At 36.7% G+C, this 25,672-nt stretch overlaps 1 protein-coding gene across 1 annotated transcript; it reads right to left on the reverse strand.

Moving 5' to 3' along the window:
• Nucleotides 1-2,113: 2,113 nt before the first annotated feature.
• SLC19A2 (solute carrier family 19 member 2) lies at nucleotides 2,114-25,610 on the reverse strand. Its single transcript, XM_012783905.3, has 6 exons — nucleotides 25,252-25,610; nucleotides 18,230-18,832; nucleotides 13,401-13,623; nucleotides 11,716-11,908; nucleotides 11,200-11,341; nucleotides 2,114-9,630 (listed from the first exon to the last, which is right to left on the reverse strand). Exons 1-6 carry the CDS (start codon nucleotides 25,453-25,455, stop codon nucleotides 9,502-9,504), a joined length of 1,494 nt encoding a protein of 497 aa, XP_012639359.1. The 5' UTR covers nucleotides 25,456-25,610; the 3' UTR covers nucleotides 2,114-9,501.
• Between the last annotated feature and the right edge of the window lie 62 nt (nucleotides 25,611-25,672).

The following is a 25,672-nucleotide window of genomic DNA, read 5'->3' on the forward strand; positions in this document are numbered from 1 at the left end:
TTTTTGGCACTAACAATAGACATTTAAAAGAACATAAAGTGAATGCCCCTCCCTACAAGTGGTTATCAGTGAGAAAATGTGTTCCTGGGATCACAATTGCAAGAATAGCTTCATAAGAATAAGACATCTGCATAGCTGATGAACTCCAGTTAAACGAATTTTAAGATAACCTCCACCTTGCAGTGGCAGGCTTCCTTTTTCAAAGTGACACCAGGCTGCACATCTGTGACACTTGTGGCTTCTCAATAGCCTTACTCAACATGTTGCTTTTGCTGTGCCCTTCTTCTTTAAGACTCAATAGATGCATTCTGGAAACAAACCCAGAGCTGACTTTTTCTATTTTGTAAATGTCTTTTCTTTGTTAACAGGAGGAATGGATATTCTTTGTCTCCATTACCCCACACAATGAAAATATACCCATGCACACGTCCTTTTTAAATAAAGTTCTTTGTAGAAAATTCTTCACAAATTTGCCAACCCTAAAAAGATATTACAAAAAGAAATAATATCTTAATACTTTCATGTTTGTTCATATATTTTTCAGACCTACTGCATTAATTGACATTTATATTTAGAGGTTAATCAGACATTAGGAAGAAATTAAAATCTTACAGTAATGGGAGACACTTATTAGATTGTTCCTCCTCAGCAGAAAATGTTTTCTTCAGGGTCTCAACCATAAATGCCTGAATTCTGGGCAGGGAAAGCAGAAGTATAATAGAAATACTAATCAAAATCTACAGGAAGTTCACACTGCTTTACTCTTTTAAAAAATGTCATATTTGATACATACAAAAGAATATATATACAAATATGCATGGTATAATAAAACTCACGTATCAGATTAAATACATTACCAATGTTCATGATCTACCTATCCTATCCCTTATCTTACAAAAAAGGTAACCACTACCACAAATTTTAGGTACGTAATTATGTTCTTTTAAAGAAAAAGTTTTATCAGTTATGTGTGTTATCCTTAACACAATATGTTGTTTGATTTACATATTTGATTTTGAGCTTTATTTTTAAAATGGCATAATACAGCACGGGTAGGCCAGCTACTTGTTTTTCTAACCCAACAGTATAATAACCTTATACAAAATTTATAAATGTTGTTGCATGTAATTATAGTCATTTATTTTTGCCACTGTGTAACATAACATATACCAAGATTTTTCTACTCATTCTCCTGTAAATGAGCATTTGGGGTGATTTGATGGCTTGTATGTTTTTAAATTGTTACATTTTAATATTTTGCTTTCATAATTGATATTTTATTCAATCAGCATGCAGCCATTATGGATAATTTGAAACAAGTTTTAATTTAAGTTTTCTAGAGAATTATTCCATTCTTTTCTAAATAGTTATTCCATGACCTTCCAGCTTAAAATTAGAGGCAAACTGTCCTTAAGAAAAGATATTAAGCACTAATAACTTCAAATATTCATAAACTATTAGGTTTAATGTCCCACTAATTCACAATTTAGTATCATACACACTACAAACTCCCAAATTCCCAATGTTTAACAGAATAGTAACAATTCTGATAGGGACAGCCAAAATGAGGGTGGTATTTTTTAGGAGCAATACTATTTTTTAAAAAAAGCAACATGGAGATATATATTAGGTAATTTAAAATAATCAAGACATATATTAAATGAATGACTATGACTCCAAATTTCCATTTAGTTAAATTCATATTATAGCATACAGAAACTGCCCTCCCCAGCAGCCAACAGGATGGTAAGTTAACAGAGTTGGGATCCAAGACCGTAAAAGTCTCCCTTAAGTTTACACCTCAACATTTTCTTTGTTGTACAGAAAATAAAAGCCAGAATAATATTTTCTTAGAAGTATTTATACATGTGCAACTGTAATTGAAAATAATGTACTGTGTAATAAAACTAGTTTTACTATAGGCTAATTGTTATAAACAAGAGTTAAGTTTTGCTGGCATTCAGTATTTGTTTCACTTAAAGTAACAGTTTCCAAGAGCCTACCCATGATGTCAAGTGAGGACATACTGTCCTAGGTAATTCCTTCAATTTTATTTTCCACTTAACTAATTTTCTCTTCAACTATATTTAATCTGTTTAACCCAGCCATTGAGTTTTTTTTAAAAAGTTTTAATTGTGAAATTTAATGAAAATGCAAAAATAATATAATACATATACAGTAGTATGTATTGTAATACATAATATAATGAAGAATTATATAGCAAAAAGACAAGTATAATATTCCAAGTCACCAACACAAGTACCACAGAAATGTGTGTGCCCCTTCTTAAGCATACCTCTTTTCATCTTTCTAATAGTAAAGCCTTGTTAGACTTTTTATGATAATCACTTGTTTTATACCTTACCACCTATGTATAGTTTTAAACAATATAGCTTAATTTGTTTGAATAAATGGAATTGTATGGCACACTCCTTTGTGTCTTAGTTCTTTTGTGTCTTTGTGTTTTATGTTAAGATTGACACTGTTGCTCGTAGTTTCTTGTGGCTACCATATTAGAAAATGCAGCTCTATGGTATATATCTAGAAGTGGAACTGCTGGTCACAGGATACGCATATCTTCAACTTTAAAGGATAATGTCAAAATTTTTTTCAAAGGAGTTGTGCCAATTTACATTCCTACCAACAATTTCTGAGAGATTATCCATTGGATTTTAACTTTAACATTTCTATCTTTTTAAATGCTTACCAGTTTAGTATAAAAGATACAAATGAATAATGAGATAGAAAGGTACAAAGGGGGTAGGTCCAGAAAGGTCATGAGTACAGGAGCTTCTGTCCCCATGGAGTTGCTGTTGGCCACTTTACTGGCACATACATGAGTATGTTCACCAATTTGGAAGCTCCTCAACATTTCTATTTTTAAATTCTAAAATAGCTCTTTATTTCTTTTTCAAGTCAATCTTGTCATTTTTGTTAGTCTCTTGATACTTGCTCATTTTTGTGATTTATACTTTTTATTTTTTGTTTATTTTTATTTTTTTGGTGCTGAAGCCCAGGAACGCATTTTTATGATTTCATCTTCTATATCTAAAATTTTATACATATTTATTTTATACTCTGTACCTATGTCCGAAATTATTAGGACTCTTAATTTGTTGTTGTTTCTGCTGACTCTTACATATGGTTGCTTGTTTCTTTACATCTTTGGTGATTGTTAAGTAATGTCTTTAATTTTTAATAACTTATTAATTTCTAATAGTAAATATTTTACATATTTATTTGATCTGAGAGTGATCTGCCACCAAGTGTCCTATTAACCTTATGCCCTATTGTGGTTTCTTGGGGGTTTGTGGGAAGATAAAAATCACCCAAATGGGACTAAAGTTGGTAAATATTAAGAGTAATAATTATTCCTTATGCTTTATTTTCCTACTATGAATGCATGCCTTTAAAACAATGACATAATGTTAAAATAACTATGGAAGAAGAATATTTGCCAAACACAAACTCAATTAGTAAAATTTTATGTACATTATGAAATAGGATTTTAGGTCACTTCCTAGGAGGATAGTTATTGAAGATTAAGGTGTCCCCTTCTTGGTGCTTTCCTATTCTATGCTATGAATAACTCTATCAGTGCAGAGGTTTGAAAGGAAATAAATGTATTTCTCTAGAGATGAATTTTAAAATATTGCTTCTGCTAGAAAGTATGGAGTTTCTACTCACATGGGACCACCTTAGCTCCCATCCCAAATCCCTTGGTTTAAAGCAGGAATCTTCTCTCCATTAGACATAGCCATATCTTTTTACTAAAATGCATATGGAGCTATGACTTTGGGTAAAGCATAAAATGGCTTATATCTAAGGAAGGAGCCCAAAATGTACCGAAAATAGCAGAGTAGGGTGTAGAGGATCAAAAAACTATAACTAGGAGTTAATTACAAGAGTTAGGGATAAAAACAGACCTAAATTTAAACTGCTGTATTAATAAGTTGAATAATTTCCCACTATGGCCTCTTAATTAGTCAAGCATAAGACACAGGCAAGAATTTCCAGGTAGCAGTTTCTGTCCAAGCACTCCATCTATTAGCACTGATCTAGAGCTCAAGGTCCATTTTTGTCAACACTCCCAGAACATCACAAGTAGGTCCTCCATCATTTTTGGCATCCTGTGGGGAATAATGGTCACGTCATGCAATTTGAGATTAGAAGAAAAACAAAAAGAAGAGGGGCATGGGAAGGTAGGGGAAGATTGAAATACATCAAACAGATGAGCAAATTTAGGGGTTTTTAGATATTTAAGTATCAAATAGTTTTTAACATTTCATCATTTGGGGCTGGGACTCCTCCTACGACTTTTCGGGAGGGTAAGCTTATCCTTTGGAAAGGGTTGTTGCCCCCTTTGATTCACTTATTTTAAAGGAAGACAGTTGGGTAATAAGAGACAATTTCAGTGGTTGATTTGTTGCGGTCCACACCTACTGCCGAAGACATTTAAAATGTCAGGGACAGAAGCGGACGCCCTTCCCAATACCTGACGTCCACTGGGGCTTCCCTTCATGCTGGGTTTTGGTGTAGGTTTTGGAGGAGGTGTGGGTTTTGGTGTAGGTTTGAAACAATATAGCTTAATTTGTTTGAATAAATGGAATTGTATGGCACATTCCTTTGTGTCTTAGTTCTTTTGTGTCTTTGTGTTTTATGTTAAGACTGAAATTGCTGCTTGTGGTGTCTTGTGGCTACCATATTAGAAAATGCAGCTACCTAGAAGTAGAAATGCTGGTTGCAGGATATGCATATCTTCAACTTTAAAGGATAGTGTCAAAATTTTATTCAAAGGAGTTGTGCCAATTTACATTCCTACCAGCAAATTTCTGAGAGATTATCCATTGGATTTTAACTTTAACATTTCTATCTTTTTAAATGCTTACCAGTTTAGTATAAAAGACACAAATGAATAATGAGATAAAAAGGTACAGAGGCGGTAGGTCCAGAAAACGGTTTCACAACACCGTCGATTTCAGCACTTAGCCTGGGCTTCATCAACACATTCCCCAAAGCCCAAAGCCCCTCGGTGCTGGCCCCGCTTGAGACGGGCTCCCGGAAAAGTGCGGTGGAAAGCCGGGCAGGGCGGAGCGGCCAGCCGCAGCTCACCCAGGGGTGGCAGCAGTGCGGCAGCGACCCTGCAATGCGCACACGCGGCGCGGGCGGGGCGCGTGCTACCGCGAGCCGGGGGACTTGCTTCTGGTTTGCAGGTTTGTCTCACCCCAGCCCTACAACTTGCACCCCGGGACACCTCACTCCTCTGCCACTTACCCAGCCCCTCAGCACATCCATCCGACAGTTGCTTTTGCCCTGCCTGGCATTCTTCCTCTCTCAAGCTCAGTTTCATGAACTAGGTCCACTGTCTTTGTCCCCTCTCCTCACTGCGGTTAAGACCCTACAGACTTGCTAGGGAAACAGGGGCCGAAGTGACCTGCAATTTTCTGAGTAGGGTGGGAAGCAGAATCCTGGCTTTTCTATTGCACAGGTGTGTGATCTTGAACAGGTTATTTAAATTTCATAAGCCACCTTTTGAAATACATGCACACATTCTAGAATATTAATTTAGCAACCTCAAATCAGTCCTTTGTTTCTATTTCCACTGCCTTAAGTCATAAAAGCCTTCCTCACCCACACCGACAATTGCAATGGCAATTCTATTAGCAATTTTAGCCAAATTAAGTTTCTTAAAGATAAGCTTTATCATTACTTCCCATCCCATCCCCCATAAATAAACTTATTACCCCAAGCTGTCTTTCTGGACAGTATCTCACCCTACTCTAGTCATTAATATATTCCTAGCTAAGTGTACTTTCACCACCCCCAACCAACACACTTTGTGGCATTCATACCTCCATTTATGGCCCTTTTTCCACTATAGAGCTCTCCTTTCCAAATTTGTTAAAATCCTACCCATCCTGCATGGCTAACCTAAATACCACCTCCTTCAAGAAGTCACTCCTCATTTTCCCAAGGTCCTTGCTCCCGTCCAGACCCAAGCCTTTTAATTATTATTGTACTTGACACATTATCTTGTATTGCAGTTGTGCACCTATGTTGTTCTATTTATCTTTTTCAATTACACATTTTAAATTCCCTGAGGGGAGGCACTATGACTTTTTTATCTTTGTATGCCCAGAAGTGCTTTCCAAAATATGAACTAATAATAAGGGATAGGAGATTTTAAAAGCCTGTGATCATTTTCATTGACACATTCAAAAAGTTTTTTTTGAAAGCACAATTTTGAAATTGATAGCTACAAAATCAATTGTAAATGGAGAAGGGGAAGGGAGCTCATTTCTCAGTCCTCTGCTCAGTGCCTTCAATGTCATATGTGCTTTCAACATATGTTCTTTCATTTCTTCACAACAATCCTGTGAGGTGGTATCATCCCATTTTCTAAGAAACTGAGGCTCAACAGAGTGACTTCCCTAATATATCACAGCTTTGAGTGGCAAACCTAACATTTTGAACTCCTTTCTGTAAGCATTATTGAAAAAAGTAGAGGAATTTATACTACAACGACATTCTTTTAAAGAATCAAAAGAGATGATGTTCACAAATGCCCTTCCTGAAATATAACCTCTAAACAAATGTAAGGCATTAATTATGGGGAATATGACGTAAGTGAAACAAATAGATATCATCTATTTCTTTCAAGCACAACAATGCCTTGAATGAAGTGTCCATTGGTCTAGAGATCATTGATAGGCATGTTAATTTTAATGTTTTATGTTGATGTACTTTTGAAAAATGGTAATTTAGCTATTGTATCGGCAGGTGGCTATGTTGTAAAAATCACATGCCCTTTATATAATTCAAGATTCATATGGCACTAGAATTCATATGAATTCATATGGCAACAAAAAGAAAAACTAAGACATGGTCCCTGCTCAGAAGGCTTATAATCTGAAAGGTAATAAAACACGTCATGTAACTATAGGGACATAAAACTTTGTTTAAAAAATTATTTACATAAAAATTTTCCAAGTCTTTGGTGATAATCAATGCCTTAATTAAGTAGGTTTTGAAATGGGATATTACAGAAATGTTACTCATTTAGATACTGTAAGAAAAGATTGATTTGGTTTCTGGGATTTAATGAATAAAAGAGTCTCAACTTACGGCAAGAAGATGCTTCCCTAGGTATCAGATTATTTTGGTGTAGAACAAAGAGATCATGAAGTTTCAAAACAAGATGATACTTTCTGCTCTTGATTTAATTTCCCTTATTTTAAAAATTCAGTTATCAAAGGGAGTGTGGGTCCTTTTGGTTTCTAAAGGGAAGAATACTTTAAAAAGATATATGAGAGATGCCCAGATGAAGACCAATAAAAATAATCAGTGCAATGTGGTGCTAGACAAAAATCGGGAAAACAACAGAAATAAGGGAGAGAGTCAAAGGTGAAGATCACAAAGCAATGGAAGAATTAACAGGATGATTAAAGGTTAATTAGGCAGGTATGATGAGGAGAAGACTTAATATGAAATTTGTCCTAGGAGAAATTATTAAGATTTAAAGCTTCTATTGAAATACAAGATAAATTTAAAATAATTTTGATTAAAATGGGAAAATATATTTATTTAATAAAAATAATTTTATAATGTATACAGAATTAAATAAAAAGTATAATAAATTATTTTCACTTCTTTGCAAAACTGCATACAGTACAACTTGCACATTGGGTTCAGCATTCTACAAATATGGCCACACACCAAAATGTGAATATATTCTTGTCTTAAATAAGTAAAGGCTCATGCTGTGTGTACTGCCAACTTTGAATTATATTCCAGGGAAATATTGCTTTGGTAAGGTGAACAATTTGTAGCAAAGTCCATTTTATTTTTTAAAAAAAGATTAAATAAAATCCCTCAAACACCAATTTTCTGCTTGTTTCTGAATAAACAATCCCCTACATAGGAAAAACAAAGCAAAGGGAAAAAAAAAGACAAAATATACAATTGGAGGTTGCTACTTTTATGACATCACTTCCCTTTCCCTTCCTGAACTAGTGTTCTTTCCTTTCCCTTAATTGTAAAGGAAGATGAATGGAAAATGACCCATTCTTATCCTCATCCATTTGCTTCTAGGATTCCTGTTTAAACCAACTGAGTCAATTTTGCAGTCTTGTTATTATTTTTAACACTGTTTAGCTGTATAATTCTAAAAATTTAACATCACAGTTAAAAGCACCTATCTAGATTCTTTTCAAGATAAGGCAACAAAGTCAGCTTTAATTAGTTTTCATGTCTCACATATACTAGCAGCCCCCTGGTAGCTTGATTTCAGAATCAATGCATACAGAATAGTAGTTTTTCAAGTAACTTGGTAATGTAATCACTAGCAATTCTTATTTTAAACAAATATCCAAGATGATCTACCCTTAGGAACAATGGCAGATTTAAGGTACAAAATACAGGAATCAAATCTATCATAGTTCCTGTCCCATTGAAATAATTAAAAAGAGGCTCAGTTTATGAAAAAGGCCTTGGAATAATCCAACTCCTATTGACATCTTTACTTGGATAAGACAGGAAAATAATATAAAAGCTATAAATAGGGATGAAGTTATTAAAAAAAGACTTGTTCATTTTATTTTGGAAATAAAAGGGAATGCAAATACAAAATAGGCTAAACATATCTTTAGCCCATATATGAACTTTCATCATGGAATAGTCCTTCATACTGAAGAATTAAAGACAAGCAAACCTACCTTAAGTTTTCTGATTAGATCTCTTCATTAAGATTATTAGCAGGCTTCAAAACTTGCCTTTTCTTTTAACTAAATGAGCTTCTCTGGGAAGCATATGAATAATGCAAAAATGTACTTCTGAAGAAAATCTACATAAATACATAATTGTCAAGATGGAAACCAAGAACATTCATACCATGAATTTTAAAAAATAACTTAAAATTAGAAATGACACATACTCCTTATAGGACAGAACACAATCTGAGCAAATATTGCCAGTGATAGGAACAACTTTCATCTGTAGAAACACAAATGCACATGAATAACAGGAATAAGAATTAAGTTGAATAGAGGCAGGTGCTGTTAGAACATATTTTCATCATGACTTGTAACGTCTTATTTCCTCTAAGAAGTCCTGGTCCCACCAGACCAAGCATCTGGCTAAGCTGGTACAGACATACATCGTGACCTATAAAACATCAAACTCACTTGCTAATCAAGTATACAACATCATGTGCTGCTTAATCAAGTATACAACACCATGTTCTGCTTGATTGCTCTTGATTACTTGGTTTTTAAAATCAAGTTGGAAAAAAGTCATCCTTAAATTAGCTCTCATAAATAGTCCATGAAATAAACTTTACTTCTGGCTCCTCCAAATAGTATGATGTTACTCCAGGAACACACAATCAAATGGCTGCTTTGAAGCCATGAAATGCACATTCATAAATACTTTAAAAAAATTAAATACATCCAGGCAGCTACTGTGCAGAGTTCTTGCTACAAGAAGAAGCCCTTCAGCCCTGTATTATGAAGTAGTTACTTGAGAACTTGATTCTGGATCCTCCTGCTTTCTGTATTTCTTCATAATACTGACGACACCATTAGCCAGGAAAACCACAGCGATGAGTGCAAAATAACTGGCATAGATCAGGAACTAAAATGGAGAAAAGTAGTAATTTAGAAAATTATCAATTGGAAGATGAGCTATTTTATTACATATATGTGAACATACTCTATGATTAAAGATATATTCAGAGTTTCTCAATGAAATTTGAAAAAACCTGTGTGCTTACACTGTGTGCTAGGCACAGAAGACACAAACAAGCAGCACAGCATGTTGGTACTGAAGTTTGACTGCCTGAGTGTGCATCCTGACTTCATCCCTTATGAGCCAGTGATCCTGACCTAGATACTTAATCTCTGAGCTCTGACTTGATTAACAAAATGGAATTCATAATAGCTCCTACTTTACAGGGTTGTTGGGAGGAGTCAATGAGATCATGCATGTAAATGCTTATTGTTAACACTATTGTTTTTATTGTGGTTAATGTGATTACAACAGACCAAGTTCTGAAGATCAAGAACTTCTATTCTTCCCCATAAGAGGGCAGTAGGTGGTCAACCATATTCCATTACAAGACCACTTTTTATAGGGTATTTCCTAAGCCAATTTTTTAACGTGACTATACGATTTATTAATATCATTATCCTCTTCTTAATATTCTAAATACTTATAAACCTGATTCAAAGGTACAATAAGAGTGTGGCCTTAAATCTCAGAGCCAGCTTCTTTCAAACTTAGCTACATTTCTATAGAAAGTCTGTTAATTAATCATGGCAGTTAGGGTTTTAGCACAGCCCACAAAATCCTATTATTCCACATGTTTAAATCCAACTTTCCATTTCGAATGCCAGCCATATGTCCTTCAACTCTAATAGTCCTGGGGTCTCTTCCTTATCAAAGGGAGGATGTCAGGCACTTAGTTTCTCTCCTACTTTCTACCCCAAAGGAAGCTTTGGGGTTAGATGTCAGTTTAAATCCTAGGTCTACCACACTGTTGTGGATTGTGTGACCTTATACAAGTCATTTAACTTCTCTCAGACTCATTTTCTTGATGTTTAGTCCTGACAATAACCCTGAAAATTCTATATAAAGTACTTGGCACACAGAAGGCACTCAATGCACATTACCTATTATTATTATTTCACATTGTCTTTGGGTGTTTGTGCAGGTGCTTTCTCAATAGGTCATATGTTACAAATCATAATGAGATTCCTCAACAGCAAGTCATTACCTTGGTATTTAGGTTAGGGGTGTTTTAAATAAAAAAGGGAGGAGACTTAGCTGTGAGATGAAGCTGGGCTTCTCAAACATGGGATATAGTATTCCAGGAATAGAATTAAGAATGGAGGGAAATAGTGGATGAGAAAGCACAGGGCTTGGCCTGGAAGGAATCTCAGCTGAAATAGCCCCACCAGCCTGGTTAGTTACACTCAGGAATGCTCTCATCAAAAAGATGATGATCTCATCAAAAAGATGATGATCCTAATATTGTCCAGGCAGAAAAGAACTAAGGATGAAGGGAAGGGTAGTGACCAAAGGAGGGAGGGAATACTTTTACTTTATATCTGTCCTTACTGCTTGAATTTGTTTTCATTCATACTCCACTTCTTTCACCCTGATCAAGTCATACTACCTTTAGTGTCAAAAGAGAGATCTTACCTGAGTGGTAATTTTTAAGCCAAGGCCACTGGCATCTACCACAATTAGAGTGAGCAGAGTCTGCAATGCCAGGGCAATGAAGGTATTTACACCAAACACTAGGGCATAGCGTTCCATGCTGAGGTTTGCAGCAATTTGAAAACTTAAAAAAAATAAAAGAAGAATGAATAGACAAGAATTACTGCTTGGGTAGTTACATTTTTACTTCAAATGTGAAGAGTAGTTCCTTCTTTCTACTATCAATTTCCTTCACAAACAAGTGAAGAACATTTTGCTGCTAAATGATATAAATCTCAATGCAAACATCTGAAAACAGTAGGAACATACAAACAAGGGAATAAATAAATCTTGCCTAAATGCTTCCTTGAGGAAAAAACTGATAACGTACATATAATTCAATGCCTTCTCCCATTTGCCTCTTAAAATTAGAAAATTTAATTTCTTGGTTTGTAAAGAAACCAAAAAATTTATTCTGTTACAATTTTTCCTAATGCTTCTTTGAGCCAAAATACATACGTTGCTATTGTGATGAGTAACATGTAGATGATTCTGAAGACAACATACGATGCATAGCACACCCAAATGTTATCCACTGTGTCCATGATATATACTGCAGCAGCAATCAAGAGAGAACAGAGAGATAATGTCATCTCTCCCCAAGTTGACCAGGGTATTTTAATATAACCAACCACAAACACGGCAACAGCACCTACAAAACAAAAAGAAAAGTAATCTAGTTATTTTGCTAAACAAATACTACTTCAATAAATTAAAGATTTTGCTTAGGTTATTAAATTTTAAGATTCTCAAACTTATAAATAGGGTAGCTCAAGATTATGGAGGGCTTTGAAACTTAGGCAGAGAATTTTGGACTTGATGGAATAAATAAAATGGAGGTACTAGGATATGAAGGACTGAATCAGGGCACGTAACAATGAAATGGAAAAAGAGGACACAGACCCAGGAATACTGCTAAGGAAAACACTACTGCAGCTGAAGCAGAGGCTAGAGTAAAAAAGAACCACTGATTCTAGTCTGGCAACATGGCAGGCTGAGTCATCTCTCCTTCAAAACAAGGAGCAGTCTAGAACATGGCAAAAGAGCTTCTCTACCTTTTGGTAAAACAATGACAATGATGGCCGGACACAGTGGCTCACGTCTGTGATCCTAGCACTCTGGGAGGCCGAGGCGGGTGGATTGCTCCAGGTCAGGAGTTCGAAACCAGCCTGAGCAAGAGCAAGACCGTGTCTCTACTATAAATAAAAAAAAAAAGAAATTAATTGGCCAACCAGTATACACAGAAAAAATTAGCCTGGCATGGTGGCGCATGCCTGTAGTCCCAGCTATTCGGGAGACTGAGGCAGCAAGATTGCTTGAACCCAGGAGTTTGAAGTTGCTGTGAGCTAGGCTGACGCCACGGCACTCACTCTAGCCTGGGCGACAAAGCGAGACTCTATCTCAAAAAAAAAACAATGACAATGATAATGATAGCTAAAATACATGGAATATTTTCTGAGTGCCAGGCCCAATTAGTAAGTGTTTACAGAAGTCATATATTAATAAAACCTTCCAACAACCTTATAACGTAGGTCAATGAATTAGAAATGGACAATGGAACATGATGGTCAAGGGTACAGGCTCTGAGGCTACTCTGCCTGAGTTCACATCTCGTTTTTAGTACTTACCATCTATATATGACCTTGAGCAAGTTACTAATCTACTTTTCCCAAGTTTCCATTATAAAATGGGGATAATAATCATACCTATTTCAGGAATTTTATGAGGGCTGAGTTAATATAAAGTCCTAAGAATAGCACCTAGCACATATTAAAACTCAACAGATATTAGCTATTATTGTGATAATCTATTGCTTGTTGCTATGCAAAATTTCACATCAAGTGACAAAACCAACCAGTAAATAAAGATAATGGACACTAGGATAAGCAAAGAAAACAATTTTGGAATTATTATATTAGGTTTCCCCAAAGCACATAAAGAATTCAAGCGTGTTAATCACAGTCCTTCACTACCTGAGTACTTCTAAGTTGTCCTGCTGAATTACAAAATTAGAACTCAAAATAAGTAAGTCATTCTTTGGGGCTATTTCAAATTTGGAAAAAGAGAATAAATCTGATTATAGTTAGCTTAAATACCAGAGGAATCTCCCCTCCCACCACCCTCTACCATCCTGCACTGCTTACCCAGTAAGGTTGAAACGGCCTCTACACCGCCATTATAGATAGCAGCATCTCGAGAAGGCATCACTTTCTCCCATAGGCCCTGTGTGTAGTTCACGACTTGAAAATAGCCACAGGTGGAGAGGGCCCACCACACAGACCAGCAGAGCAGAGGGCGAGAGGAATAGCACATCAAGAAATCATTCCATAGTACCCTCAACACAAGGAGACGGTCTGGCTTTGGTTCCTACACAGCAAAAGGCAACAAAGTTCAAACATCATGAAAGATATAGTATAAAAAGCAACTGTACAGATTCAATTTTCTATCTAATGGGCTTTTTTCGTTTTCCTTGCGGAAACCAACTGCTTATTTAATAACTAACTAAATAAATCATAACGTTATTAACAATTCTATTTATCCCCTCTGGGGAAAAATATGTTCTCATACAATTTTTGCTTTAAATGCTCGAAAGCATCAGCACAGCTGTATGTAATCAACTCAGCAAAGGATGCAGTTTACCAAATGAAGGCAGAAAAATGAAAAGAGATTGCAGACTTCAGCCAGTAAGAGACAACATTGTACATCTCCCACACAGTGGCAAGCCATATTAGGAATAAGCAACAGACTAATAACCCTATTCAATCACTATTCAATTAAAAGTCCATCAGTGGCAACCTCCCATCCTTTTAACTGACAGATTCATTGTCAGTAATTGTTAAGGATATTGGAAGAGTTATACGAAATAAAAAGTATATTCCTGGAAGAATGAAACTACTAAAAGAATTGACAAATGTCTAATAGAAACTCTACCATAAATTGATGCCTATATATTAAGAAATTCTTAGTTTCCTCATCTGGAAAATGGAAATGATTAATACCTATCCACATAGGGCTATTAAGAGTTAAACTAGATAATGCATGTATTTACTATAAAGTAATTAATGTTATTGTTACTACATAGTCAAAGTCATGATAGACATAAATCACACCCAGTTTAATAAACTTAGTGATTTAAGATAGATATGTGTAATAATGAAATCTGCCACACAAAAATTAAGAACTTGTCAATGGATTATCTGGTCATTCTAAAAGAATAAATAAGGCAGCTGCTATTTATAAAAATCAGCACCTCTGACTGTAAACTGCTGGCTTTCTTCTATGCTGCTCTCTAGACTTCAAATGCTAAGTTCATATGAAGTCTACTTTCTAAAGAAGCATTTGAAATATTACCTTTTACATTTCTTGTTAAATTATGTCTCTCAGATTTATTTCCATTACATGAAAACTCTGAGCTGTTTGTAGTTGGCATGCAGGCTCTATCTAAATAAGTGAGTGTCACTGTGTCCCAAGGAGCTTTTAGAGTTTCACATAGGAAGAAGAATAGGTGCAAGTGGGTAAGAGTCTTAGACCCACTCTACATTCCTGTTTCAACCAGAAAAGCTCAATTTTTACTTGTTTATCACAATAGGCATCTAGTTTCGGATTTCATTTGAAGAAAGGGTTTTAATGCTATTTTATATTAAATAATTTTTTAAAAGCTTAAACAATTACTTCCTTCTATCAAGGAAGGGGAGTCTCTATTGTCGTGGTTTTGAGTTGGAAATTTTGACTGTGCCGCTTCCCGCGTGCATTTGAACAAGTTAAATAAGCTTCAGTTTACTCATCTGTAAAACGGGGAAATACCTATCTCATAGTGTTTTAATAAGAATTAAATATTATAATGAATCTAAGGTGCTTAGCACAATAGAACCAAGTCAAAATAAATGGGAGGTGTGATAACAATGATGATGAAGACCAGGGATAATTAATTCAAAGAGAAAAGGAAAGATTATTCTATTTACAACCTCACAAATAAATGACTATAGTAAAGATACAAGGCTGTTGTTTATTATTTATGTCTAATGATAACAGTAATAACAGCAATTATCATTTATTGAGTACCTACTATGTTTATTAATCTGAAAGCTTTATATTGTCTTAATACTCACAATAACCCTATAAGGTAGACATATGTATAATAAGGAAACTAAGTCTCACAGAATTAAGTAACCTGCTCAAGAAGGAATGGGGTTTGGATTTACTTCTCTTTTTCAAAATCCACTATACCCTGCTGCTAGAAATGACATTATTAAATACAAAAGTGGAAGCACTAATTTTGCTGGTATAATTATTTATAGAACTCAGACATGCATACACACAAAACTACTAATTGTAAAAGATGTCAATCTGCAGAAAAAAGCACGGCCATATTAAGAGAATCATTTATTAGGTATAATTTACATCTTGAGCCCTGTGCTAAAGAAGTGGTTTAATATGCATTTTTTTTTTTGAAACAGGGTCTCACTATTTTGCCCAAGCTGATCTTGAACTCCTGCACTCAATGGATCCTCCTGCCTCAGCCTCCTGATAGCTGGAATTACAAGCATGCACCCACTGCACCCTGAGTCATTTCTAATAGACGAAGAACTCACAATAAATCAGGTTTAGCTGTACGCCAAGTACATAATGAGTCCAGTTCTTTTTGAGAAAGAAAATTATAGGCTTTGGTGGCTCTTACTGCAATGTCAGCCTTTGGCCTAAAGCAATAGGCTGTCTTTGAAAAGAAGTCACAAATACTCTAAGGTAGCTTACAGACCAGCCTATCATTTGGACTCCTACTTTATTTTCTCTTTCTAAAAAAACAAACAAACAAACAAAAAATCAAGATGAAAACCACCCACCTACCTACCTACTCACCTTTCAATATTACCACAATTATGACTTATGGCTTAATTATTGGTTTTGTCAACTTAAAATTGTCTGTGATCCCCAGTATACACAATCTGACTTTCCTTTAACCTTGCCAAAGAAAAACAGCAGCACTTTAAAGGCCAGTCACTACAGCTGCCAAGCAGCACTTCCCGCTTGCTTTGGTATCAGCAGCGGAGCCAAGGATATCACAGAACTGACTTGAATCCTAATTTTGACCACACTGTAGCCAACATTATGATCCTGACAATGTTGTTACCTTGGTGAAAGAAATTTATGTTGCAAAGTATAGAGAAAAATGAATTGCACATATGGTCTAAATTATGTTTAAGAATGTATCTGTGTAATTCTGCCTAAATTGCTAATATCTGATCCCAATTCTTACCTCTAAAATAAAAGAGTTGATGAGATCTAATCCCTTTTAACTCTAAGATGTTCTGACTGTTCTATGACCTATGGTTAGAATCACTTCTAACTCTAAATTTTATAATTCTTCAGCTTTTAAAATACTGATACTTTGCATATCTGTAAATAATAAATTTCAAGTTGGTCTAGGGCAGAGTTTTTTAAACTACAGGTCACAACTCATGAGTGGGTAATAAATTGATTTAGAAGACAGTGACCTGTATTATAAAAAATAAATAGAATGAAATGTATCAGAATATTGTATTGTAAAATTTTAGTTTCTGTTATATATAAAATGCTTATGTATGTACCAGTTGCTATGTAAAATGCATTTCTTACTATGTTTCTTATTCATATTAAAAAAGTTTGAAATACTGGTTTATCTTTAGAACTATGATCAATATGTTAATATTTAAAATATGTATTTATAAACATACTGTATATACATGTATTAATTTTAGCTAAAGCCACTGTAACAGATTTGAAACAGATTTTAAAAAGGAGTTCTTTTTTTCCTGCTACATGAGATCAAATGATTATACTTCATCAACCCTTTGATGACTCTCCAGTGTCACCTAAGAAACTATGAAGGAATCAGCATTTCGTTTCTATTTAATCCCATAGTCTTTCTTACCAAAGCTGCCCATAGGTGCCCTGGTAATCAAGGTGAGTTTCATGATGAGTGTCACCCAGGCTAAGAAGGTAACCCAGACTCTTTGGGATGATAGCTTATATTTCAACTAGTAACCAGAGGTGAAAAACAGAGGTAGGCAAAAGAGAGTAATTTGCAATGAAAGCATTAGATGCCATGTTGAAAGAACTGGGTTCACTTCAGGTTGACAGCCAAAGACTCTATTTATGGTGGTTCTTTATTCTCATGCAGCCTACGAAGCTTATGGAGTTCAGTTTTATGTCTGACAGAGCCCATTTGCAAAGCTGGAATGTTAATACGCTTATTTCCAAACATTTCTCAGGAAAACTAAGACTACAGTGTGGTTGGAATGAACCTTGCCTCACACAGCTTATAATCTGATAGAAAGAAAAAAAATACTTTATAAAAAATATGGGTGAGTGGGCAAGGAAATTTCATCTTCAAAGCTAGACAAAATGGATGGATGAGTTATTTTCATGTCATTCCTCTTTCTTCCAAGATATAGCTTCATATCAAACTTTTAATATTTATTCCAATATCATTTTAAATTGTTTTTTTGTGATTCTCTTCTTCTGTACTATTCATTACTCCCCCACTTCAGCAAATTGTCATTTGAAAAATAAATAACAGATAATCCCTTATAGCAGAGAAGAGGAAAATAAACTACTATCTTTAAATACTTTAGGTTTCAATTCAGAAATTAGAACTAGATGCTATAATAATACTTTATCAGAAAAAAATTTCTGAATGTTTTCTTTACACACCAAGCACTGGGGATAGAAAGATAAGACGACATCTCTGACATGAACAATATAATGTTATCAGTCTGACTTTGGAGGTCATGCACTCCAAGGGAAAATAAATAAATCCTTAACATATATAAACCCTATCTTGAATTAATGAATGAATGAACAAATGAATCAATTCAGGATAAAACAAAAATCTAAATGAATACAAGATCTAGCAGGAGGGAGTTTCCTTTCTGTTTTTTCACCACTGGTCCAGCCCCCATAGTAGCAACTACAAGATATTTAAGGCTGAGCTTACCGGTTCCTCCACGGGAGGTTCCTCCATATTTAGAGGGATTTTTGATTCAATGTCCTCCCACCCAGGAAGGTGGTTAGAAGCTGGGGTGTCAGTAACAATGCCACCATTTTGTACCTTGATGCCATTCACTCCATGGCAGGTGGAAGAAACATGGTGAAAGAAGAGGCTCTTCTGCGGCATCGGCAAAAACCATGCCACAGCAAAAGCCACAGAAACACAGGTAAGAGAGATGACATTCAGGCTGAACAGGGACCAGCCTGCCACTGAGACGAGGATTTGACCTAAGACAGAGCCCACTGTGAAGCCCACCAAAGTGGCACTTCGACAGTAACTTGTGACTTTCTGGTACCTTTCCAGGTCTACCACACTATAGATGTACGAGTAATAGGCAATTTCAGTGGCTGTGGCGATGCCGTAGAAGAATTCCAAGAACTGAATGGCCAGGAGTCCCTGGGCATAGAGCAGCATGAACCATGTAACAATAAGGCTGAGTCCCTGCAGCAGAACAACAGGTTTGTAACGGAGGTAGTCTGTGGCAAGGAACACAGGAAACAGCAGCACCAGGTAAGAATAAGTCCATACTGGATAAATTTCATTGAAGACCTGGTAGAAAGAGAATAAAAACCCATTAGTGATCAAAAGATCTAGAATATTCATAAAGAATTTATTCTTATATACAATCTACCAATACCTCATCCTTATTAACCAAAGAAACCTGACAATAACAGTTCAGATTATCATTTGGAATATCCTTTCCTATCCCCACTCCATCATCTTTTTCCTAACAAAATCCTTTCCATTCATCAAGGCCTAGACTTTCCCTATCCAGAAAAACTTTGCTGAAGCTGAAAGTATTTGTATCACCACATTCAAAGCTCTCTTATACTGCTTTGTGTCTGTCAGTTTCCCCAATTAACTTAAAACACTGGTTCTTAACCACGGCTGCATGTCTCCTAAGAAGCTTTAAACATTTTGGTTGCCCAACCACAGATATATTTTTAAAACCTCCCATGAGACTTTAATATGAGCCAGGTTTGAGAACCATTCTTTAAAGGTGGACCCCACATTCATCTGTATAATCTAATAGCCAAACAAGATACTGGGCTCAATAAATGTTTTGGAAATTGAATCATTGTCAATTCTTACTTCTAGTCACAGGATAGGAAGCCTTGATCCTACTATTTGATTAGATTTCTCCGATTTTAAGTTTCATTTCTTTTGGGACAGAATTAAGTAAAGACAGTAAATATGTTCTAAAGTCTTGACAGAACAGCTATGTCTGGATGGTAGGATTATAGGCACCTTTTATGTGCTTATTTTTGCTTGTTTGTAATATGAAAAAAACAGAAGTTTTTGTTGTTTTCTTTTTAGTGTATATTTTAAAATTGGGATACAATATGAATAATCTTTATTATAAGCTGTAAATAAAAAAGATCCCAGCAGAAATTTCAGTTCCTTCACTTGCTGTGTGATTACAGGCAAGATTCCTTAGTTCCCCTTAGCCTTAATCTCCATTATCAGTAAAAGAGGGGTAAAATCTACATCATATGTTTGTTAGTTGGAAAAATTAACGAAAGAATACATGTAAATTTCTGAAGACTAGAGGGCCCAAGCTAAAACACAAACATCTTAGGGCAATATGAATTAACTAAATTAATTGGACTATCATCCCCATTCTTCTAGTAACAATCACTGTAGGAGATTTTTCCTTCCTTTTAACAGTAGCCTCAGTTTTTAAGTGCTTTTTGGAAGGTAGTCTTGGTAAGAGGCTGAATACTTTGTGATGGAGCAATCTAATCCTAGACATTCTGAGACCAGGGATAACTTTCTTTTTAATTCTCATGGATATCTCAGTTTACCCAAGTGTAATAAGACCTAATTTTTCTGAGGTTTTAGAGGAACAATAAAATAAACAACATTATAAAATCTCTTGCCAGTGCGAAGTACAACTATAAAAGCAAAACATAATCCTCATTTTCTGAAATACATTCCAGACTTGATTTCTAACTGGGCATATATCAAAAATGATTTGTTTAATAGACTTACTTTCATGAATTTTGGTCTAATTTATGTTTGTAAATCAGCAGCATCCATTTGATCAGGAAATTCTGTTGCACTTGGACATGTGCTTGAAGGAATAATCAAGAACTGTAGAAATGATTCTTATTCAAAAGTGTGGAGATTTTAGTAAATGAGGAACAAAGTGTCATTGGCTGCATAAGAGGCCTCTCAGCAAAAAAACAAAACAGGAAAGAATAATCTTGAGATAAAAGTGGTGAAGAATGAAGGCTTCCCTACAACTTTTCACAGTTGTGTTCAAATTAACAACTTCCAATTTCTTTTTAGCCTATACTTTCACAGATACTCTCCTTCAGTTTTTGAAAGTTTGAAACTATCTCCTCTGTTTGACCCAGCATCACCTTAACATTTTCCCCATCATGTTTTCCTAAAGCAGTATCACAAAGCTACTAGCCATCACAACTTTCATTTGGAAATGTCCTCTATTGCTCCCTTCAGTATCACATCTTTTGTTTTAGGATTTTGGTTGACCTCTTTCTTCACTCCAATAATACTGCCTGCACTTAAACATGTTAAGTAACTTTCAATAATGGTTGCCTCCAAACAATTAACTACCAAGTTTTCATTGTATAAGTCCCATCCTGTTAATTATCAATTTAAAGTATCTATACTCATGAGTCTAATTCTACTCCTAATATAAAACCACAATTTAAACAATGAAGTTGAAGGAAAGTAACACTGCCAGCCAATGTCATTGCCAGTGACAACTAAAAATAAAATTATAAGTTGGCAGGGGGGAGGAGATGAGTTCTCTTCAACCTATACTAAATAAGTAACTTGCATTTGCATTTTCTTGTACAAGAGCATAAACCCAAGATAAATGTACCTTTCACACTATTAACATCATAATAACAAACCTCAAGTGATATGCTGCATACCATGCTACGCACTTTATCTAAATTACCCCCATTTAATCCAAACAACAACCCCAATCATCTGTATTTTACAACCAAGGAAACTTGGCCTCAGAGAAAGGGTAAATTGTCCCACATTCTGACAGCTGGGATTGGCAGTAGAAAGATCTGAACCCAGATATTAGGAATCTATAACACTAACATGCCCAGTTTCTTAAATCAGAATATTGTTATTGATCATCACCTGTCAAGTTTAATTCTAATGCCTGCAGTAGCTTGTTTATCTGCACTGAGGTGCTTTATAGGGCATTCACGAAGAGATAAACATCACAGTCTCCAGAGTTTAGCTACTGGGTCTCTCCATAGGAGATCCTTTTTTCTTTCAGTGCCCCAAGTGGAAGTCATTGCACCAGAAAATGCCTTTTTGATAGATACTTCTAATCTCAAAGGGAAACTTCCTATAGGCAAAAATGCACCAATTATGAACACTTTACTAATTGTCCATACCCTAACTTCTCACCTCAGGTAAAAATCTGCCATGTGAGCAAAGGGAATTAATTTTATTGTAAAAAAAGGTGCCTTTCACAACTCTTTGGATCAGAACTTGTTTGTGCTTTCTTGAATACAAAAAGTCAAAGGAAAACAGACGTTCAGTTTTAAGCTCTAATTTAGATTTAGACTTTAATTTAGAATCAAGTTTCAATTAAACTACTTAATAAATTCTTATTTGCATAATATTGTTTTCAATCTGTGTAGAGATGACAAAAAAGAATAAAATGAAGCTTCAGCTCTCCTGGAGTTCTGAACCTAGTGAGGAATGTACATATACACATACAGTATTTTATATGGAAACAGGAAATATGGAGTCGCTTCTTTGAACCTTAAAGAATGAGAAAGTTAAACAGAAAGATCAATAGATATTTATGGGAAGATTATTCTAAGTAGAGATCATGTCTTTTGAGTACAGGCCATAAGATGAGAGACTGTGGCTATGAGAGACTTATGACTATAAGATTAGTATGGATGGAGCAGGAGTATGTGGAAGGTGGCAAGGGATAGAAGAGATGTAGTAGAAGATAAAGGCTGTCAAGGAGGTAAAGATAAGGGAAACTCCCATCTATTACTTGGCATCAGCCACTAGAAACATCCACCTCCACAGAAGATGAATCAGCATAATACTAACCTAATGCCTGGCCCATCAACTAATCTATTACCTGGCCCATCAGCATAATACTAATCTATTATGTGACACATCAACTAACCTACAGCTGATACACTCCTTGGACCACCCCAACTTAATAAAAGTGGGAAAAGTCAGGTAGACGGGGCTCAGAATTTGGTGGCAAGACCACTCTGAGCCTACCGGCCAATAAAGTGATTCTCAACTCTCCCTGTGCCACTCGGTTTGTCCTCAGGACCCACCCACTGTTACACTTGCTGTAACAGTAAGAGTCAAATTTTTAAGGCTCTGATAACAGGCAAAGTACATGGAATGTTTAAAACAAACAAACAAAAAAAACCCACAGAAAGGTAGTAAATGTCTGTCAAACCACATGATACAATAGAAGGAAAAAAAAGTTTTTAAAGATAAAGAACTCTATTTTATTTAAAGTCTGGCTTTCAACTATCAGCATACAGTCAAATTTTAACCTACTTAAAAAGTGATATCTATTTTTAAATTAATGCTTTTCCTAAAATCTAAGGGAAAAAAATCCTTTGAGAGGAGACAGAGAGAGGAAATTCTTTTTTCCCCTCTCCTTTTGTCTTTAGACTTAGTTAACAATATCTCTATTTAATCCAACTTGGCCCTTCTGAAGACTTCTGGAGGAAATAAAAACTTCAATACACATGTCACTGAATGTGACTTGGCATTTGCTTTAAAAACCATGTAACATTTTTTATTTAACTGTCCGGTGCTGAAAGCAAGCACTTATAAAAATTAAAAAATTGTTCTATTTATTTTATTTATTTAAAAAAATCTAGGCTTCTTCACAGGGTGAGCAGAGCCATACTGTGGACAACAATAGAATCAACCATGTTTCCAAGGTCCTCGGAAAAGACATTCCTTCCCCAGAACACTAGATTTCTCTTCAAACCCTGCCCTCCTCCTCATCTAATTTGCAACAACTGAAGTATGCTTATGTTTTTGTTACACAATCTGCAAATATTTACTAGGCCAGGCACCCCTGCTTTATATTTATGCCCCCTGGACGTATTCCACTCACCCTAGAAAGCTTTCTCTGATAAGACAAGGCACATGATCATGATAGCACACCACACAGCAACCCTCCACCCAGGGTACGTGACAAAGCAGATCAGCTTTCAAATACCCACACTGGGAGCATTTTTGTTTCTACATGAGTTTCACTGTCCAACAAGGTGCACAAACTGTGCAGATCACATGGCAGTTCACGTGAATCTTTGTCAGCTGTTCACGAGCAGTATCATTTGTACCTCAGTGCCCACACCTCAGATTCAGTGGTTGTTATGGGTCTCCAGAATCATACATTCTCTTTTCAGTGCAGTAATTTTCTTTTTGTAAAACCATTCTGTTCACAAGAGGTGGCCCTTTCCACTTTATTATTGTTTTAAACCAGTATTAAAATTCAAACAGATAATGAATAACTGTTAGTCTCTTGCGTAGTGATCCATAAGACTGAAAAACAGATGATCGGAGGATAGGTAAAAGTCAATGATGCTTCCTAGGGGGTGAAACAATGTCAGACACTGAAATGAAACCCCCAAATCAGAATTCAATAATGACTCTCAATTCCCTCTCAAGTGCCCTTGAAAATGAAGGAGTACTGCAACAACAAACTGGACTATGCAACAAACCTGCAGATGTGCAAATGACTGTTAGTGCCACCTCTTGCTCTGACCTGTTATGCAGTTGCTACTCAGAAGAGGTGACTGACTACTAACCACTAGAGGAAGAGAAAGGTTCAAATGGGAGGAGTATTTTACAGCAACTGGGGCAGAGAGGCAGGGTGGAAGGAAAAAGCATAGGAACAAAAGAGAAGCTAACAAGTGCCCACTCAGCTGATTGTAGAGAAAAGAAGACCAGACCTCAGCTTTTACCCTTTGCTGTGTTCAAGGAAGAGGTTTATTTTGGCCTTGTGGTAGCACTTCGGGTTTAATTTTTTTCAGTTTATATAATGTCTTCCGCAATAAGAACCTGCTGGTTTTGAACGTGCACTTTAAGAGTTAAACACATTTCTTAAGAACACTATGCCTTTCTGAAGTACTTTACTTACAAGTCTTCATCTAGGGAAAAATCAATCAGCAAGTTCTTGATCATGGACTATGTGCTCTCAATTACCCTGAACATCCCAGAGAGTACAGAACATTCAAAGATCTCACTACGTAGTTGAGAGGCAAAACTAACATCTCTGAAGCAACAATTCACAATTTAAACTATAATTAAGTGCCAATTATGTGATACCATTTGCCTTTATCCCAGGAGATGGGGCTTAAGGAGAGGAGCAGAATATCCTTGGGCACAACCTCACCCAATTAAAAATCAAGACAAATTAAGATGATGGATTCTTGTTGTCCTGTACTGTCCTTACTTGACTGAGTCATCCTGTCAAAGGTAAACAAAGTAGGGGAAACACAGAGGAAAGATCCTTTGAGAAAATAGTGGCTGCCTACTTTCAGCCAACGACTACTACTAAACCTCTACCATGTTCAAAGTACGGCTTGCTGTTTTGACTTCTCTACCAAAATACTACCCCCTCCTCCCAGCAGGAATTGCTGGGCCAGTCTGGGCAGAGACAGGCTAAGCCACATGACAGCATCATCAGCATATTGCCTGAAGCACAGGTGCACGGGGGCCCCCGGACCCGCGTTCCAAGCCCTTCGCCGAAGACGCGCCCTATAAACCCCCCAAAACAGGAAACTATGAATTAATACCGCAAAGAGCACGAAGCCGTCCTCCAACTGGAAAAAATCAAAAATCTCTGCCCAGAATGGCTCTCGCAGCCCGAGCGCTGCCCTCACTCACCCCTTCCTCAGCTGCTACGCCCTCCCCACACACTCCAGCCCCCGCCGGCCGCCCCCGCCAGCCCGCCGCCGGCCTTCCACGCGTACCTCTCTCTCGGTCAGGTTCTTGTCGGGCCCCAGCAGGTAGGGGGTCAGGAAGGGCTCGGACGGCCTGAGGCTGGCGAAGAAGCCGTAGGCGCAGAGCAGCGCGGTGGGCAAGAACCAGCACTCGCGAGGGACCCGAGCGGTGCGCAGGAGCATGGTGGCCGCCGCCGCCGCCGCCCGCCGGGACACCGGGCCGGACACATCCATCCGGGGCGCGAGGGGCGGGGACCAGGCCCGGCCCCTTCCTTCTTCTCCGCCAACTGGAGTGAGGTTCAGGGACTGCCCCAGCGCGGGCACCTGTAACCGTGGGTGGCGCCTTCTCCAGTCAGGGCCAGGCCGTTCTGGGCTCGCCGCCGCCTCCGCCCTCAGCGCCCACCGCCCTACCCCAGCGGCGGACGTCCCGCGCCGGGCAGCCAGCCCTGTG

This window comes from Microcebus murinus, chromosome 2 (assembly GCF_040939455.1).
Source record: "Microcebus murinus isolate Inina chromosome 2, M.murinus_Inina_mat1.0, whole genome shotgun sequence".
Classification (NCBI taxonomy): Eukaryota; Metazoa; Chordata; class Mammalia; order Primates; family Cheirogaleidae; genus Microcebus; species Microcebus murinus.

Bases quoted from the DNA above. Each gene is read 5' to 3' on its own strand.
- SLC19A2 (XM_012783905.3), bottom strand. From the start codon at position 25,455: ATGGATGTGTCCGGCCCGGTGTCCCGGCGGGCGGCGGCGGCGGCGGCC. The intron at 11,909-13,400 runs GTAAGCAGTGCA...TTTGTTTTGTAG, and splicing joins GGCCGTTTCAACCTTACTGG to GTGCTGTTGCCGTGTTTGTG. The intron at 9,631-11,199 runs GTAAGATCTCTC...TCTCCATTTTAG, and splicing joins GCTTAAAAATTACCACTCAG to TTCCTGATCTATGCCAGTTA.